At 35.3% G+C, this 18,371-nt stretch overlaps 1 protein-coding gene across 1 annotated transcript; it reads left to right on the forward strand.

Annotated features, from left to right (window-relative positions):
* Window positions 1–1,747: 1,747 nt before the first annotated feature.
* On the forward strand, window positions 1,748–2,599 carry hspb9 (heat shock protein, alpha-crystallin-related, 9). The gene has a single exon (XM_065278297.2). It carries the CDS (start codon window positions 1,851–1,853, stop codon window positions 2,484–2,486), a length of 636 nt encoding a protein of 211 aa, XP_065134369.1. The 5' UTR covers window positions 1,748–1,850; the 3' UTR covers window positions 2,487–2,599.
* Window positions 2,600–18,371: the final 15,772 nt, after the last annotated feature.

The raw sequence follows: 18,371 nt of genomic DNA on the forward strand, positions 1-18,371 counted from the left end.
TGATATTTTTACAGTAGGAAATTTACAAATTATCTTCATGGAACATGATTTTCACATCTTTACTTAATATTCTTCACTCTAAAAACAAACGGTGCTATATAGCACCAAAATTGGTTCTTTGCTCGTAATCATAGAAGAACCATTTTTAGTGCCATATAGCACCGGTGAAGCACCAGTGAAGCACCTGTGTAGAACCATATAGGGGCCATATAGCACCACTATAGCACCACATATGGTTCTACATAGCACTTTATGGTTCTACACAGGTGCTTCACTGGTGCTTCACCGGTGCTATATGGCACTAAAAATGGTTCTTCTATGATTACGAGCAAAGAACCAATTTTGGTGCTATATAGCACCGTTTGTTTTTAGAGTGTTTGGCATAAAATAAAAATCAATAATTTTGACCCATTCAATATATTGTTGGCTATTGCTACAAATATACCCATGTGACTTATGGTTTTGGGGTCCAGGATCAAAAATATTTTACCTGATCTTAAGTTAATTCCAATATTTCAGTAGATATATGGTTTCAGCGAAATGTGTGTCATAGACCTTAACTGTGTCATAAGTAAATATATATCTGTGTTAAATATAGATGTGTGGTCATGGCACAGCTGTCTGCTCTTCCCTCCGGATGTTAGGAAGCTTTAGTCACAGCTTCAATTCAGTCCTCGACTGAATACAGTTTGGATGAGCTCACAGGGAAACTCCTCATTCATAGGGACATGGGGGACACAAGACTTATATGGAGAAAGTAATTTTGTTTTTGTTAAATGATGATCCATATTTGAATAATTTAAGGGGATTAAACAGAATCACAAGATATTTTTGGGAGGAACCATTACTTTAATTTTGAAGAAAAATACTATCAACATTTGTGAAATGCAGACTAAAGTCTGATCATCTTATTATGAGATAAGAGCTTAAAATTTTAAATTTTTATCACAGATTTCACATTGATTTCGATCTTTGACATGATCAATATTAAACATATCAAGATTATATTTTCACAAAATGTTTTTTACCTTATGTACTGTAAGATGATTTTTTTGGTAGAAAACAATAAATCACAAATAAAATACTTGCTTAGCTAGGTTTTCACAGACTGGATCCTTTTTTTATATATATAAATGAATACAAACTTGTCATTTCCTTAAAGGTAAAGTAGTATTTCATGCTAATAACAAAAATTAATTAAACTAATCTTTTAATTGAAAACTTTTTATGCTTATTTTTAAAATTTAAATTGAAAATTATATTTGTAAAAGTATTTATAATATTGTACATTTCAGTGTACAGTTTTGTCCATTATAACAGTATTACAATTTTGTACATTATAATTTTGTACATATTTCTTTTATACAGTATGACTTTTAATGTTAATAACCCTTCTTAAGGAAATGACATCATTACTGTAGTCAGCATAGTTCTCGCATAGTGTGTCACTTCAAATGATGGTAAGGTGGTAAACACACGTCAGGGTGTAAAATTAGCATAGTAAGGTCACTCTTTGTGCATGTCTCAGGTTCATTGGGCAACCCTAAACTGCAAAACAGGACCAATGAGAGCAGTGACACAGTAAAAGAGATATCACTTTACAACTGTAAACTTATTATAGTTCTCTGAGTGTCCGAGCAGACATTCTGTTTATTTGCAGCTTCACATTCATACTGATGACCTCACGGTTGTAAAAAGACCAACGGTGGGAGGTTCTAGACCCATGTTGGAAGAATATATAAACTGGAGGGACCTAATGCAAACAAAGCATCAGGAGAGAGCACAAGCAAGCCTTCGAGACATCAATACAACCTCCAAACGCTAACCCAAGCAAACAGAAGGGAGAAGAAATGTCTGCAGAGAGCTTCTTCATGGACGACCCATTTTTTACCCAGTCCCACTTTTTGTGGCCCAGGCGCATCATGGCTCTTTCCGGTTTCAGAGAGGACTTCCTCCGCCGTAGAGGTCAGCTGATCCAGAGCCTGAGGAATGAGATCAGAAGTGACTTGATGAACGAACTCAGTCAGGAGCTCCACCGAGAGTTCTTCCATGATCAGCCTTCCTTTGCTGCCTCCAGATGCCTCAGCTCGGACACAGAGCAGGACAAAAAGCGAGACCTGTCTCTTACTCTGGACACTCAGGGGTTCTCCCCAGAAGATGTCACTGTGACAGTATCCGGGGGACAGCTGGAGGTAATGGCGGCAAAACAGGCAGAGAAAGACGGTTCCTCTTCTTCTACCAACACTAATGGAGATTCCCAGCCTGAAGGATTTGTTCAAACTGTGAAGCTTCCTGGCCACGTGGATCCATCGACTTTGACCTGTTCACTTGGAGAAGATGGTCTTCTGCATATTGAGTCACCAGAGTCTAAAGACCAGACCTCAGAGGAGCATGTCATTCCAATTCGGTTCAGAACATGTCTGAACTTTCCCATCAAAAAGGACAGCACAAACAAAAAGGAGGTTGGAGATGAAAAGTCAAACTAGACCGGTGGTGCATTATGAATTGGACAATTGTTTATATTAAGTAAATGGATGTGATGACTGTAACTGTACATGTTTTGGTTCTAAATTGTTTTAATAAATATTATCTGACTTTATGGATGACTACTTTGAGATACTTTTTTCGCAAGCCTAAAACATTAATATGATTGACTATCTAGCACAGGGGTGTCCAATCCGGCCCGCATGATGATTTATAGAGTTTTATTAAATATTAAATACATATTTTAAAAACCCTTTTAGGCGGGTGTTTCGTTTTTGAAATGAAAGACTTGCGGAAAGCAGCAAAACGCGGAACATAGACTAAATACGGTGCCCAAAAATCTTGCCGTTTAATTGTTACCGCTCCAGTAAAGATCCACCGATTCTGCTAATCCACTTCGTGTTTTCCCGCCTCGCCCCGCAGCATCTCTGTGTCCACTCTCTGCCTGGAGAGCGAAGACGACAGTTTCCGAAGTTCGTTGCATTAACAGGTAGATTCATTACATTATATCAGTTGTTAAACCGCAGAATTAGTCATTTGTAAGTATGTTTATGTATTTCTTCCGGTTATGATTTGCTGTCAGTGTACTAAAAGTGCTAACAACGTAGCAAGCAAACAACAACCAAATATCCACATTCTTATTAACGTTACAATGCTTGTCTAATCGATTTAATGTTCCCGATCAGATCTAATTTAATATAAACACTAAATTTGCTGTTGTTGGCACACTTTGTTGACAAAAAATACAAAAAACACCAATGCCTTTACAAAATAACGACAGAGAACGGAAAGAGAGGCTTTTAGCAGCAGTTCAACATTGCAAACATGGATTCAAAGCTCCATCAAGCCAGCAGGTAAATCATATTGAATATTTAGCAGATTGTCACACTTTAATTTGTGTTATTATATTTCCCATTATAATCACTTGTCTAAGTTGATGCTAGTAATATAACACATCATATTTATAATACTTTATTAAAACCATAATAATAGTACCACCCCCGTAGTGCCATTTTTGGTTTGGGCCACTGCCCCATCTAGCATTTTCATTTTCTAAATGACTGTTCTCATTACAAATATATTCAAAAGAAAAGTGAATGGTTTATAAATAATTTTGGCATTAAGGCAAAAGAAGTTAAATTAAAGCTTTTCAACCTAGTATAAGGCCAGTGGGTTTTGTACAGATGTAAATTTGTGTGTATAATATGCAGTACGAGTGTGACCTTATGAAATGTAGTTTTCACAGAGCTGTGTGTTTCTCTGGTTTTCTTGCTAAACAAACTAATTAATTGGTTTGTTTAGTTAATTTTAACACAATTATCAGCACACTAAGGTTTAAAAAAATTATCCGGCCCACACTTCATGGCGTTATTTACCATCCGGCCCTCAGCCTAAAATGAGTTTGACACCCCTGATCTAGCATAATATAATGCAGGACAGAGTAAGATGATCTACAAACTAGGGTCATTTTGAAACGTAATGCGGTACTAAAAATTATTTAAAAACTGACAGCTTACAAACTGGTACTTCAGTTATCAATGCTATTTTAATTGATTGTTAATGATTAACAATTTCAGGTTTAGAAATGTTATTATAAAAGGTCTTAACATTTTTTACTGATGGTTTTTTAATATTTGATGGTACTGAAGTTTAGTAAGACTTCTCTATTCCAGTAATTTCTTAAAACGACATTCTCCGAAAAAATGGTAACAAAAAAGGTCACTTCCTGTCACTGGGGCAGTACCCTTTCAAAAACCTAGCACTTTATTTTACAGTACGTGTACTTACCTTGTACATATATGGTAAATAAGTTGTACTTACCGACAAATGTGTGGTACTTACTTTTAGGTATCTACATGGTAATTAATTGGTATCATTACTGTACTTACCAGTGGTACATACTTGGTAGTTATAATGTAACTCTAGATAAGTACTGGGTAATAACAGATATATACTTATAGTGTAGGTATACTGTAACTAACGAGAAACATTACTGTAGGCCTACTTACAAATAAATGTACAATATAAGTATTTAGTATTTACAGGCAAGTTAGGGTAAATGACAGGTATTTATAGTGTACATATATGATAACTAATATCAAACACTACTGTACAGTACTTACAAATTGTATATACATGATAAGTGTGTGGTACCTGTAGGCCAGTGTAAGTTAATGACATATGGTGTATGTACACAGTAACTAACGAGAAACACTACTGTACTTACAAATTGTATATACACGATAAGCATTAAATAACCATATGCATTAACTACTGAGTACATTCACTAGTACGTCCATGGTTACTGCATGGAAACAGGACTGTAAAATAAAGTGTTGCTTTTTACACAGTAATTACATAGGACCTATCAGATATAGCATCATATACATGTCACTGTGAGGCAAACCCAACCATTGACTATCATAAGCATTAACTACTGGGTACATTCACTAGTACGTCCATGGTAACTGCATGGAAACAGGACTGTAAAATAAAGTGTTGCTTTTTACACAGTTATTACATAGGACCTATCAGATATAGCATCATATACATGTCACTGTGAGGCAAACCCAACCATTGACTATCATATGCATTAACTACTGGGTGCATTCACTAGTACACACTTATTGTGTATATACAATTTGTAAGTACAGTAGTGTTTGATATTAGTTATCATATATGTAGACTATAAATACCTGTCATTTACCCTAACTTGCCTGCTAAATACTAATATTGTACATTCATTTGTAAGTACAGTAATGTTTCTCGTTAGTTACAGTATACCTACACTATAAGTATGTATCTGTTATTATTACCCAGTACTTATCTAGAGTTACATAATAACTATCAAGTATGTACCACTGGTACAGTAATGATACCAATTTATTACCATGTAGATACTTAAAAGTAAGTTCCACACATTTGTCGGTAAGTACAACTTATTTACCATATATGTACATGGTAAGTACACGTACTGTAAAATAAAGTGCTACCGAGTTGGTGTTAGTACATTACTGGGACCAAAGTTTAAATAAGTATCTCAAACATACATGTTGGTACAAAATGTATATATATTTGTACCTAACTTGTATAGGGCCTTTTTAAAGGATTCCTCCTCGGGACGATTTTTTTACCACTTTTTCTGACACTGTTCATAAAAAATACACTGTACACAAAAAGTGAATGTTTGTGAAAAAGCAACACGTGTAGCAAAGCAATTTTAAAATAGTGGGTTTAACAATTAGACTTCCCGGACAGGTGATGGTGCTATACGCACACGATTCAAGACCGGCTTATTGCATATTACATTTAGCCAATTCTTATCATGGGAGGTGCATGCATATCTGGGTTTTTTTCATTTGACTTTCTCATTGATTGTCTTGCCAAGCTTAAAGCAGATTGTTTTTCTGGATTGGTACCATTTTGCATATTGAAGGATATTGGTTCATTAAAAGCATACTATGCAGACTCTTTAAAAATACAGAAATTAAATATGAATAAAGTTTGGAAAGTTATTAGATTCTTCTGAGGTTTCAAATGCACAAGCCCATTTTTCAGTAAATGTTCTAGGGGCATTTGGAGGGGAAAGGTTACACAGAATATATATTTTACCATTTATTTAACCAAACATATTTAACCATTTATTTCTGATGATATAACTAAAGGAAATTTATTATGATGGTCAAAAGTAACCTAATTGTACTGGGTGCAAGTAATTTATTTTTAGTCATTGTACCAAGCACAGATTGCCTCTTTCCTTTGACACGAAGAATAGGGGGCTTCTAATATCTTCTGACCATCCCTAAATCCTGTCAAGACGCAGGAGCAGCAAAAGTTCAAAGGATGAAAGGCTGCCGGATAAAAGGTATTCTTGCAGTGGACAGCAGGGGAATTTAACACCACAAAATCATTAGATGAAGAGGCCAATTGGTGCCATTACATTCGGTTCCCTGGAGGAGCTAAATAAGAGCCTGTAAAGGTTTCTCTGACATTTTCAGCCTGAGGGACACCATTTGTTGTGGCTGCGATGCAGGTACAAAACACAGCGGTTAATATTTGATGTGTGCAACCTCAGGCAACAACATGGAGGAAGCGCACAAGGGAAACCACAAATGCCTCCTGCCTAATTTAAATGTCAGCAGCGCAGACATTTTTGATCTCGTTCCCTTTAACGAAAAATAACTTCTGTGCTTAGACAGATAGAGAAAGTGAGTAAGAAAGAGAGAGAGAGAGAGAGAGAGAGAGGGAGAGAGAGAACAAAATAAAGCCAATCGCTCAAGTCCCTTCTCAACACCTGTCATTACGCCAGGCTGTTCTCCGGTTTTTGTTTTTTTGGCAAGCGGATACAATAGCACAAAATTGTCTTTAAGCTGGCAAAAGTGATATTGAGGATAAGAACAGTGGAATTGGATTTCTAATCTACACTAAATGTAAGGTGTATTGCTCTAAATAACAGCAATAAAAATGATTTCATACCGTACGTATCTTGCAACATACTACAGCCGTTACTCTGTAAGGAATAATTGAAGACGGGTTGTTAAATTTTTCAAAAATAATGCACACCCAACCCAATGTAGTACTGCTCTGCAGGTGTGCATTATTTTCAAATAATTTAAAGGAGCGGAGTCAATTATTTCGCTTATATAATGGCTTCCACAGACATTGCTCTGGTAGTTATTTTAAGACATTTCACAAGGTCAGTGTGGGTTTATAGAAAAATAATTCATACCTGTGTAACATTTCTCAACCAATCAGAATAAAGCATTCAACAGGCCCCTGGTATAAATTCACAATATAGCACAGCTACCTTGTTTTTGATGTTTACTAACAAAACAAGTCAACTTAAACCCCTCATGTTTCCCGTTCGTGTTTAAAGGCGGGGTGCATGATCTCTGAAAGCCAATGTTGACATTTGAAATAACATAAACAAACACACTTCTACCCCAATAGAATCTGGACCTTCTTTTGATAAACCCGCCCCACACATACACTACCTTGGCAATGATGTCTGTTAGTAGACACGCCCCTTACTGCTGATTGGCTACAAGTGTGTTTTGGTACTTGGCCCAACCTCCTTTTCCAAAATTTTTTTTTTAATCATGCACCCCACCTTTAAATGACTCGCCCATAGACCATGCTTTTGAAGTAATCAGGACAGAGGAGGTATAAGTGTGCAAAAGAGACGACTTAAAACACCAGGTGTGAACGGACATGCGTCTCTTTTGTACACTTGTGATCCGATTTACCAAAACGCATCTAAATACCAACACTCTAAAAAAACAAACGGTGCTATATAGCACCAAAACTGTTGCTTTGGATCGTAATCATAGAAGAACCATTTTTAGTGCCATATAGCACCGGTGAAACATCTGTGTAGCACCTGTGTAGAACCATATAGGGGCCATATAGCACCACTATAGCACCACGTATGGTTCTACAAAGCACTATATGGTTCTACACAGGTGCTTCACTGGTGCTTCACTGGTGCTATATGGCACTAAAAATGGTTCTTCTATGATTACGAGCAAAGAACCACTTTTGGTGCTATATAGCACCGTTTGTTTTTAGAGTGAAGTATAAACAGGGCTTAACACAAAATTGTTTTAAAGTTTGAAAGCTCCAGTCCCCATTCATTGTAACTTCATGAAAAAGAATGACAAATACATTGTCACACATGTTTACATTAAAATTGGTACACAGTTTTTTCTCTTTTATGTTCTCTGGGATAAAGTATACAATATGAATTTGGAACAACATAAGGAAGAATAACTTTAGTGTTAGATGAACTATCCCTTTAAATAAATTTGATTGCATCCATAAAAAAATCCTGGTACCTTCAGAACAGAAATTCTTTCACGTTTACAATATGACATTAATTGTAAGCAAATTTCAACTTTTTGTTATCCAGAAGAAACTATTTCTTTAAAGAAAATTTGGTTGAGACCCTAAAAAGTGGTACATTCAGAAATGAACAAACACCAATATAACCCTCTGTCACATTTTTATCTGCACTATAGCTTACAGTGAACATATACATCCTCTGCACACTTAAATAAAACTTTTTAATGGGCGCTCTCAATTGGCACACACATCCCTGGCCAATCCTCATCACAAACTTTAATAGTCTTGTTTGGCCTCAAGCACAATAGATGACTCAAACACTGACAAGCAATCCTTGTGGGTAATCACTTGGATAAGGAGACAGCCTGTGTAGACCAACAGCACCAGGTAAATATCGATCCTGTTCCCACCCAGCAACAATGACAGTCCACTGTCTTGCCAGGCAGTTCAATGCCAGTGGGAGAAGGGACTTGGTCCCCAGACAGTCAGTATCATCTACCCCACTGCACCAATACAGCTTCTCCTTTTGTCTTTGTCAAAACATGCTTTCTTTCTGTCTCTCAGTCAATTCTTCTTGATGGTGTGAAGATCTGACACTCCTTAACCTCTGTGAACACTGATGATTCACCAGTTTCTTGTGGTCTGAATGTGGACAATTCAGTAGGTGTGTAAAGAAAGGAAAAGATCATTTGTCACTGTCACTGTTGATTTAATGACTCTTTGATTTTGCCCCTAGAGAGCTGTTCCAGGAAATCATGTTTTCTTGAAATGTGATACCACTAGGTTTCCAATCAAATTGCTATGCTAGCCCACCAGCTAGACCAGAACCAAACCAGCATAAACCAGCTTGGATCAATGCTGATCTTAACTGGTCCTTTATTGCAATGATTTGCTGTTGGACTTCAGTGACAGCTAACAATTTTCCAAGCAGAGAAGTCAATTAAAATGTGATTTAAGCTAGATTTAAGCTTATGCCATCAAAGGTGTTCAGCTTCACTCTATAAAACTGCTGGAGTTTACAATAGTTCTGCATTTAAAAAGTTAAGGTTCCAGTACTTCAGCCTTACGATAACTTCAAGGTCTTTCTTTTTTATTTCTGGATATAAGCATCTGCCAAATGTAAATTTAGGCTAAGCTATCTCTGATTACGAAAACTGGCTCTGAAAGCACACGATAAACCAGAGGATGTTGCATTTCTAATATATATACTTATAAAATATAAAAAAATATGTAAAAAGATAAAACAATAAAATACACAGTAGCAGATTGTTCAGCACTCCCGGAGTGTTTCTCATTTTGTATATGAAGAGATATAATTAGGGCAATCATCTGTGGTAAAGCCTTGTGTAGATTTGGATTAGATCATTTTGCAGTTTAGTCTTTATGAGGGTCCACGCAGACTGAAGCAATATAGGTGTCACGAGGGGACAGTATAAAATGTGGTCTGTCGCATCCGAACCCGAGAGGTCTCCACGGCGACAGATATGAACTAGTAATAAAGATGGGTGTGCGTTCACGACACTGATTTGATTTGTCCGGCGGGTTCAGTGAAGCGTCGGTCCGGGTCTTGACTTCAGGTACTCAGTGATGATTATGATATTTCAACGCAAGGAGCCCCGTAGCTCTGAGCAAACACATTAACTGTGTCTTCCTACATGAGTGTGCTTCTGATAAATAGCAAATGTTTACTGCAGCTGCATGATATCGCATGTGCTATGGCTTTAGTGGCCTCTTAATATGCTTTTAAAATTAATTTTATAAAAATATATAATAAACTTAGCAAATTGAACTAAGAGAATAATATAATTAGCGATGCGTCGATATATATTGGCCAGTAATCGGATGTTAAAACCAATTTTTCATACTATTGGCTGTTAATAAAAAAGCCGATAGTCATGGCCGATATATAAATTTGAGCTCTGTGTATAGAAAATGTAAAGAAAATCAATATGTTCAATATTAATGGTCATTATAGGAATGATTAATATTTAGAAATGTTAATATTAGTTTATATTAAAGTATTAAAATATTAAAGTATTAAAGTTAATAGGCGGGGTGTGTGATTTTTGAAAAACACTTTGGAAAAAGGGAGTCGGGCTGACTAGCAAAACACACTTGTAGCCAATCAGCACTAAGGGGCGTGTCTACTAACCAACATCGTTGCCTGGGTTGCGTACACTCTCAGAAATAAAGGTACAAAACTGTACCTTTTCTGTCACTGGGGCTGTACCCTTTCAAAAAGTACAGCTTTGCACCTAGGGATTTCATTTTAGTACCTCAGAGGTACATACTGGGACCAAAGAGAGCTTATTAGTACCTCAAAAATACATATTAGTATCTCAAAGGTACATACTGGTACTAAATGTTTACATATCTGTACCTAATGGTCCATACAATTACCTCTTTAAAGGGTGCTGCCCCACTGAGCTAGGGTACATATTTAGACTTTTTTCTAACAATGTAGGTCCTTAAGGTACGGTAATCTACCCAAAATTGTATTCTGTTTTGTATTCCTGTAAAGGTACCAAACGGAAACTTAGGGTACAGCCCTGGTGACAGAAATTTTTTCTGACAGTGTTGTGTGAGGCGGGTCTTTCAAAAGAAGTTCAGTTTCTATTGGGGTATTTGTTTAGGTGATTTCAATTAATTGGCTTTTAAAGATCATGGACCCTGCCTTTAATATTCAAGAATTCAAGTTAATCTAAACACCAAACTATCACTAATGGCAGATATCAGTCTGAATGATCGGCTAATGGTATCGGTGGAAAAATTTAATATTGGTGCATCTCTGGATAAAATGCTTTTCTGTCTTTTTAATTTTTTTCTGTCACATACTTGATCAAGTTGACGGCCCTATTGAATTCCATGACTTCCTTAAAATGAATAAGCATTGAGTGTTTGTTACTTTGACAGTGTTTGAGGAAAGTGGGTTGTCACAGTTGTAATGGTTTGAGTCAAGTGTCCAATTACACAAATGTTTTTTTCTATTGCATTGGTTTTTTGTTTGTTTCACACAGCAAGTTCAAATCCATATTAAACTAAAAAGATATTTGTTAATTCTGTCCTAACTAACATTTGTAACATCCGGAAAGGGGGCAATGATATAATGAAGATAGGTTTTAAATGAATAATGATGTTTTCAGGACAGGGCCAATTATTTATTCAATCATTTTAGTTCAATTCAAGTTAGGTTCATTTATTTTAATGTTTTAAAAGTGTATACAGTTAAAAAAAATGTTTATACATTTAAATATATGTTGGCAAATTCAATGGTAGATTATTGTTGTATTGATGCCATTTACATTCCTTTTTTGTTTTGCAAAGTGCCATTCTTCAATGGTGTTCAGAACAAACAAGGGCATCGAAAAAAAACTTTTTACCGGTGCACTCGAAAGCCCTTAAATAGAGCAATCAAATAATAGCACCTATTCTGAAAAGATGATAGGACATCTGCTCTAATAGAGGTTAAGATTGAGAGACTGTTACAATTCTAGTGCATCAAAGCCCAGTTTTAACAAAACCTTGAAGTAAAGAAACCCTTTTGTTGTCTTAACTTAAAGAGCTTCTTGCAACATGTTGAAACCTCTGAGAAAAGAAAGACTATATGCTAAAAAAAGGAAAAATAATATTCTCCCATATGTGGCTAATGTATTTTTTTAGCAACATTACATATACAGCTGGCATTTGTCTTAGCAACCAAACCCTTTTAATCACATGAAGCATCACGCAAAACATGAAAATAAAGTATCTCATCAGAGCTGACCTGTCTTATTTTTGAGGAAATTAAGATCAAGTTAGGAGATGTATTTAAAGCCAGTTGGCTATTTGAAAAGATTATTAAATTCTTTGTACACTGTCAGAGAAAAATATATAAAAGGGTACAAACTATACCTTTTTCTGTAACTGTGGTGGTACCCTCAACGGTTAATTTTTGTACCTTTGGGTATACAACACGTTGAAATGTTGTTCCTTTTGGGGTACAATATTATACCCTAAGGACCTTTTGTGTGATCATTTTATACCAGTACAAACAATTAACATTAGCTTTAGATCCTTATTGTACAGTAATGTACCCAAAAACGTACAACATTGAATTATGTAATACCTGTTAAGATAACGGAAAAACAGAACCTTAGGGTAACACGCCAGTGACAGAAAATGTCTGACAGTGTACTGTATGTCCTACCCAAATTTTGTGTTTTAATGAGAAAAAAACTTGACAGTATTTATGACAAAATTTAAATCTGAATAAGAGGTAGAACAGAGACAGTTGATCAAAACAATACACAGTTCCTTTAATTTTGACAGATAAATGTTTCTTACTAAAACAAAGATCAAAATAATGCCCGAAATGGAATTATTATCCTTACAGAACAATAAGGACACAGTGTTTATAAGTTAAGGCAGGTGGCTGATGATTCAAACATCTAGATAAACAAAGATGACGTTCAGCTCCCCACGTTCACTGAGTATATAAAATACATTTAAGTGGCAAGCTGTCCCTTAAGTGGCAAGCTGTCATGCTAAAGAAAATATTTAAAGCATTGCACAGCGGCTAAAAAAATGTCCCTGCTCTGTATAATATTTTTATTGTCCGTTTACACAAATAAATGTGTTTAGTTGAACTTAAAGCCCACCCTTGTCATCTTGCCAAGATGAATAGCTGTAATTAAAATGTTGCTGTAGGCCTGTTTATGCTAGAGGCTGGATAGTTTTGGCTCAATAATTGTTAAATGTAAGTTGTTGTTGCAGGTGTCATCATTTACTAACACCTTCGGGGAAAACTGGGACAATTGTATCCATATATCAGAAAAGAGCAAACACTTCTATGGATATCTAAAGGAATACTATTTTACTATTAAACCTCCACTGGTTAGTAGAGATATATTGAAAACATTTTCATGAGGCATTAGAAAACTACAAATGTCAAATTGCCTAAGTGAAGTGTGCACGGTGCTTTTTTAAAGCATGCTAAATAACACATCTTTAAAACCCTTGTTGAAAGTGCCGAATACAAGAAGATAAAACTCCTTTTAAAGACAAAACAGAAAACTAAACAGAAGCTAAATAATTGATTTAACACTCAAATAAGGATGAACAGACAGGACTTGCTCTTAGAATATATGTGGGCTCTCTGGACTTTACATGTGAGTTGTCCCATTGATAAATATATCAGTCATGTGACCTTTTATGTCATTGCAGTTGCCTGCCGCCATCTTGAGTACCTACCAAGTACCAGGACTACCCAGTCTCACAAAGTTTCGTGATATAGTCACGTATTTTTTTGATTCTTTTTTCGTGCTATTATCACGAAATTTCGTGTTTTTTCGTGATCGTATAACGAATTCCTGTTTTCGTGTGATTATCACGTATTGGTTACTCAACTGCTTTTTCCTATTTTTAAACCATTGTCGCTTCGGTTTAGGGTTTTGGTGCTTGCATTAAAATGTCACTTTATATATTGGTTTATACTATTTTTTCTGATTTATTTTTTTATATGTCGCCTGACGTTGGGGTTAGAGTTGGGTTTGGTTAGGGATGTCATTTTATGTAAATCTAACCCTAAACCGAAGCGACAATGGTAAGAAAATAGGAAAAAGCAGTTGAGTAACCAATACGTGATAATCACACAAAAACAGGAATTCGTTATACGATCACGAAAAAACACGAAATTTCGTGATAATAGCACGAAAAAAGAATCAAAAAAATACGTGACTATATAACGAAATTTCGTGAGACTGGGCTGACCAGGATTGGCTAGCTTGCTACGATTTACGGATTTCTTATCTTTTACTGTATATGATTCTTACAAATACGGGAAATGGCTACGAAAGACAACATTTCGCACCTCGACTGTCATGAAAAGAAACGCTACCTTAAAAAAAATATCTTGGTTTAGGGTCTGATGCCTACTTGATTCCCTTATGCGTCCTTCCAGCCGCTGTCCACTGCTACCGAACTACAACTATTTTTACAACACTAAGAAGGCACGACATAACTTGAAACTTTGCTTGAAGTGTCACCTGGATCTCTACACATGAACACGAGCATGGAGAACATTGTTTGTGTCACAGAGTTTACTAAAAAGAAAGGTTTTGAACAACTGACTTTGGCTGTTATGGTGTCAACTTTGCCAGACATAAAGAATCCATTTCCGAATGCGAATGAATGAATCTCATATGAGGCAATATATTTTTCAACTAAAAGGTCAATATTGTTTTTCATTTGCGACAAAACAACGAATTATCCGTGCATTTATATGATCTATGCTTTAGCTAACCATCTTTACTATCCCCCCTCCTCACGTCGCATTCGGAGATTGATACATCTTGACTGGCAAGATGGCGGCGAGCGGACATCAAAACAACCAAAGTCAGTTGTTCAAAACCTTCTTTTTAGTAAACTCTGTGTACACAAACAATGCTCTCAATGCTCGCGTTCATGTGCAGAGACACAGGTGATACTTTGAGAAAAGTATCATGATGTGTCGAGCCTTCTTAGTGTTGTAAAAATAGCGATTTTGATGCTAACAACATATTGAAGGCATAGCTTCTAGTTCTTTTCAGGTATTCAAAATGGCGGAAGACAAGTTTGAGATGTGAGTGACGTCAGCTGATATTCATGAATATTCACACATATTTCAAGGTTGCAAATATTTATTATAGTGGTCAGTTTTAAAACATCTTTAACATATTACCAAACCTTGAACACACACTTACCCTTACTGTTTTTCAGTATATCTGTTTGTTGCTATTTATGGACATAGCAATATGGATTTATTTATACTATTTATCTTCTCAAAGTGTTTTCTAACATTAAAACCATCAATTCTCTTCTCACCTAGACAACAAACAAGGCAATAAAAACTGACATTCTTATCTTAAAAAAGTTGCTGTGGTGAGCTCCTCAGTTTTGTAGCTCTACTGTATAATGCTGAGGGAGCCTATAAACCCATACAATGTTAACAAAAGTTAGAGTTTCATCTGATATTTCTTTCTCCTAAGTAACCGAAGAGTAAGCCTGTACAGGCAGACTTATGAAATGGTGAAAATGCTTCTGTCATCATTTACTCACCCTCATGTTGTTACAAAGCTGTATACATTTCTTTGTTCTGATGAACACAAAGAAAGATATTTTAAGGAATGTTTGTAACCAAACCGTTTGTGGACCCCATTGACCTCTAGTAGGAAAAAAGAATACTATGAAATTAAATCGGGTCCACAAACGGTTTGATTACAAAAAAATTTCAAAATATCCTCTTATATGTTCATCAGAACAAAGAAATGATGTATAAATGATGACAGAATTTTCATTTTTGGGTGAACTATACCTTTAATAAGCGTGGGCATAATAGCGCAATGTCTTATTATCGAACAGAGATCACATGACCAGTCGAATATTGTTCACGTTATCTTCGTAGCACCTTTGATCTCAGAATAATTTATTATGGCAGCTAATAGTACATTTCTTTAGATGGTTTCAGCAGCAGCAACAACATAAACAAACGGCTTTTTTTTTGACTAAATGCAACTACACTTCCACAGAGAATCAATAACAGCAAACGTCCTTTTAGAGTAGTATTTTTTTATTTATTACTGAAGCAAAATAAATGACAAGTACATTACCTTCATTCATAAATCATGTCTAACGCATATCAACTACATTGAGCTAACTTTTACTGTAACATTAATGTATACAATGTATGCCACATGTCCTTGAATTCTTGCCTGGCTGTCAAATCTCTCTGCACAGCAGTGATCCATGATCGCGGTCTACCCTTGTCTTTAGCTAAGAAACACTTTATTTATATTAAAGGTATTTGTTTCAGAGATCAGTTTAGCCACTTCTACAGTAAACTGCCTCTAAAACTCAGTATTAACTAAAAACGATCCCTCAAAGACACAGTGGGGTTTTCATGTTGCTTATTATGTCAATTTATTAATAATAGTTATGTGTATACTGTGCCCCCAACATGCTGCAGATTGTTTCTATTCCTTTACTTGTTTGCTATCATATAAATTTTCAAGAAAGCTCAGTATTCACCAAAAAGACCCCTCATAGACTCAAAGGGGTTTTTAATGTTACTTATATTGCCAATTATTTTTTATCATGAGTGCAAACACCTGAATTCACCCATTTGTATAGAGATGGACTATTCCAATATTCTTTTTCGTTCAAAATTTTGGCAGACTAAGCGGGCCATACACTGTAAAAAACAACCTATAGAATTTACTCAAAAAAATTGTTGTAACAATTTGCACTCACTTTGTTTGAGTAAATTATATCCTATATATTTGATTAAAAAGTACCTAAATTTAATTACTATGATAAAGTAAAAAAAATTAGGTAAGGTCTACCTATTTTTTCATAACTAATTACTTATAAAAAAATGAATAACATTAACCCTATTGGTATTAAGGCACAGATCTATTAAATTATTATTAATAATGATAAGCCATTAAGAAACATTACATATTACTTATTCAGAGAGGGTTGAATAAGAAAATAGTCATGCACAAGATTGCATAAATTGCTTGCTTTATTGACCAAATAACATTCTGTAAACATTTAAAACTAATTATTGGACGTATAATAACCCCAATACATTTCAAGTGAAATACAACATATCATAGTTTTACATAAAGCTTCTTGAACATATTATTTCATAAAACAAAATAAACCAAGGCTTCATGAGATGTTAAAAAACCATTAAAAGCAAGATTCCTAAATACTGTTCTTCACGTTATCATTAGAAAATTAAAGAAGACAATAATATGAGAGGAAAAACTGATCTCATTTACCTCAGTAGACTAGCATGCTATATCGATACAAACAAACATTTCAACTTCATTTAAAACTTATTAAGTGCAAAAATACAACTTCATATTATGCTATAACTCACAGTACACGTGCATAAAACATTGAACACTAACAAGAAGTACTTACATTCAATTTTAAGTGATTCAACTTCATATACAAGTCTCATATATAACATATGAACTCCGAAATACTTTTTTGAACAGACATTAAAAAGCGAAAGGCAACGTTAAGTATATATCCGTAAATGATAATAATAATAATAATAATAATAAAATGGCTTCATAAATGGATCCCTTCTAAAACAAAACTCAATATATTAACAGATAAATGCAAGAAAACTTTTACAGTAATTATCTAGCATCGACAGCTTTACCGTTGTTTGTTTGTCTGCTCGACGCCCTCCCGTCTGTATCGTACATCAACCGTCCGCTGCTCTCTCTCGTCACGTGGCTTGCTCAAGTTCAACCACTCATATTGAGCAGCTCCGCTGTTCACGAGATTCAGACATGTAAATAATAATAATGGAAGTTAATATTTTAATCATAAATATGGATATTTATTCGTATTCACAGGTGCAAGAACTGGGCGATGTTTCATTCAAAGCTAACCTGACTGACATATTCTAACCTATCAATCTGTCAACAACAGAGACAGAGAAGCACGCAAATGACTAAACTTCTGGTAGATTTTACAGTTAACCAACTTAACATTTCCATTCATGATGATATCAACAAGTTAAATAAAAACTTACCTGTCAACAAACCGCAGTTCTCCCGCCGATATGATATGAAAAAATGGTGACTCGAGTCCCGCCTGGATGTTGATTCATGCGCACTTTGCGGTGCTAAGGCCAATATTTTGGGGTATATGTTACTTATTTTTTTAGTATTGCAGTTATTACTGTTAAAAATTGGATAGTGAAGGTAGAATATACCCATTATTTTTTATTTTACTTGCTAGCTTATATACTTAATTAAATTATAACTAATTTTCATGGGTTAAATTTAACACCCTCCAGAGTAATTTTTTACAGTGTATGTTTGCACCTATCAACAGGCACAGCAGCTGTGTAGTGAGCCTGGAAGCTTATCATCCATCAAATCCAGCTTCGGTTTGACTCGTGTTGTGTTTTGCCAAGTTATTGTGGACAGGAACTTGATTTTGGTGCAGTCCCTATAGAGTCTACCCAAAGACTTGTTGATTTAATATAGTAATAACAATATAAC

This window comes from Paramisgurnus dabryanus, chromosome 3 (genome assembly GCF_030506205.2).
Source record: "Paramisgurnus dabryanus chromosome 3, PD_genome_1.1, whole genome shotgun sequence".
In the NCBI taxonomy this organism is placed as follows: domain Eukaryota; kingdom Metazoa; phylum Chordata; class Actinopteri; order Cypriniformes; family Cobitidae; genus Paramisgurnus; species Paramisgurnus dabryanus.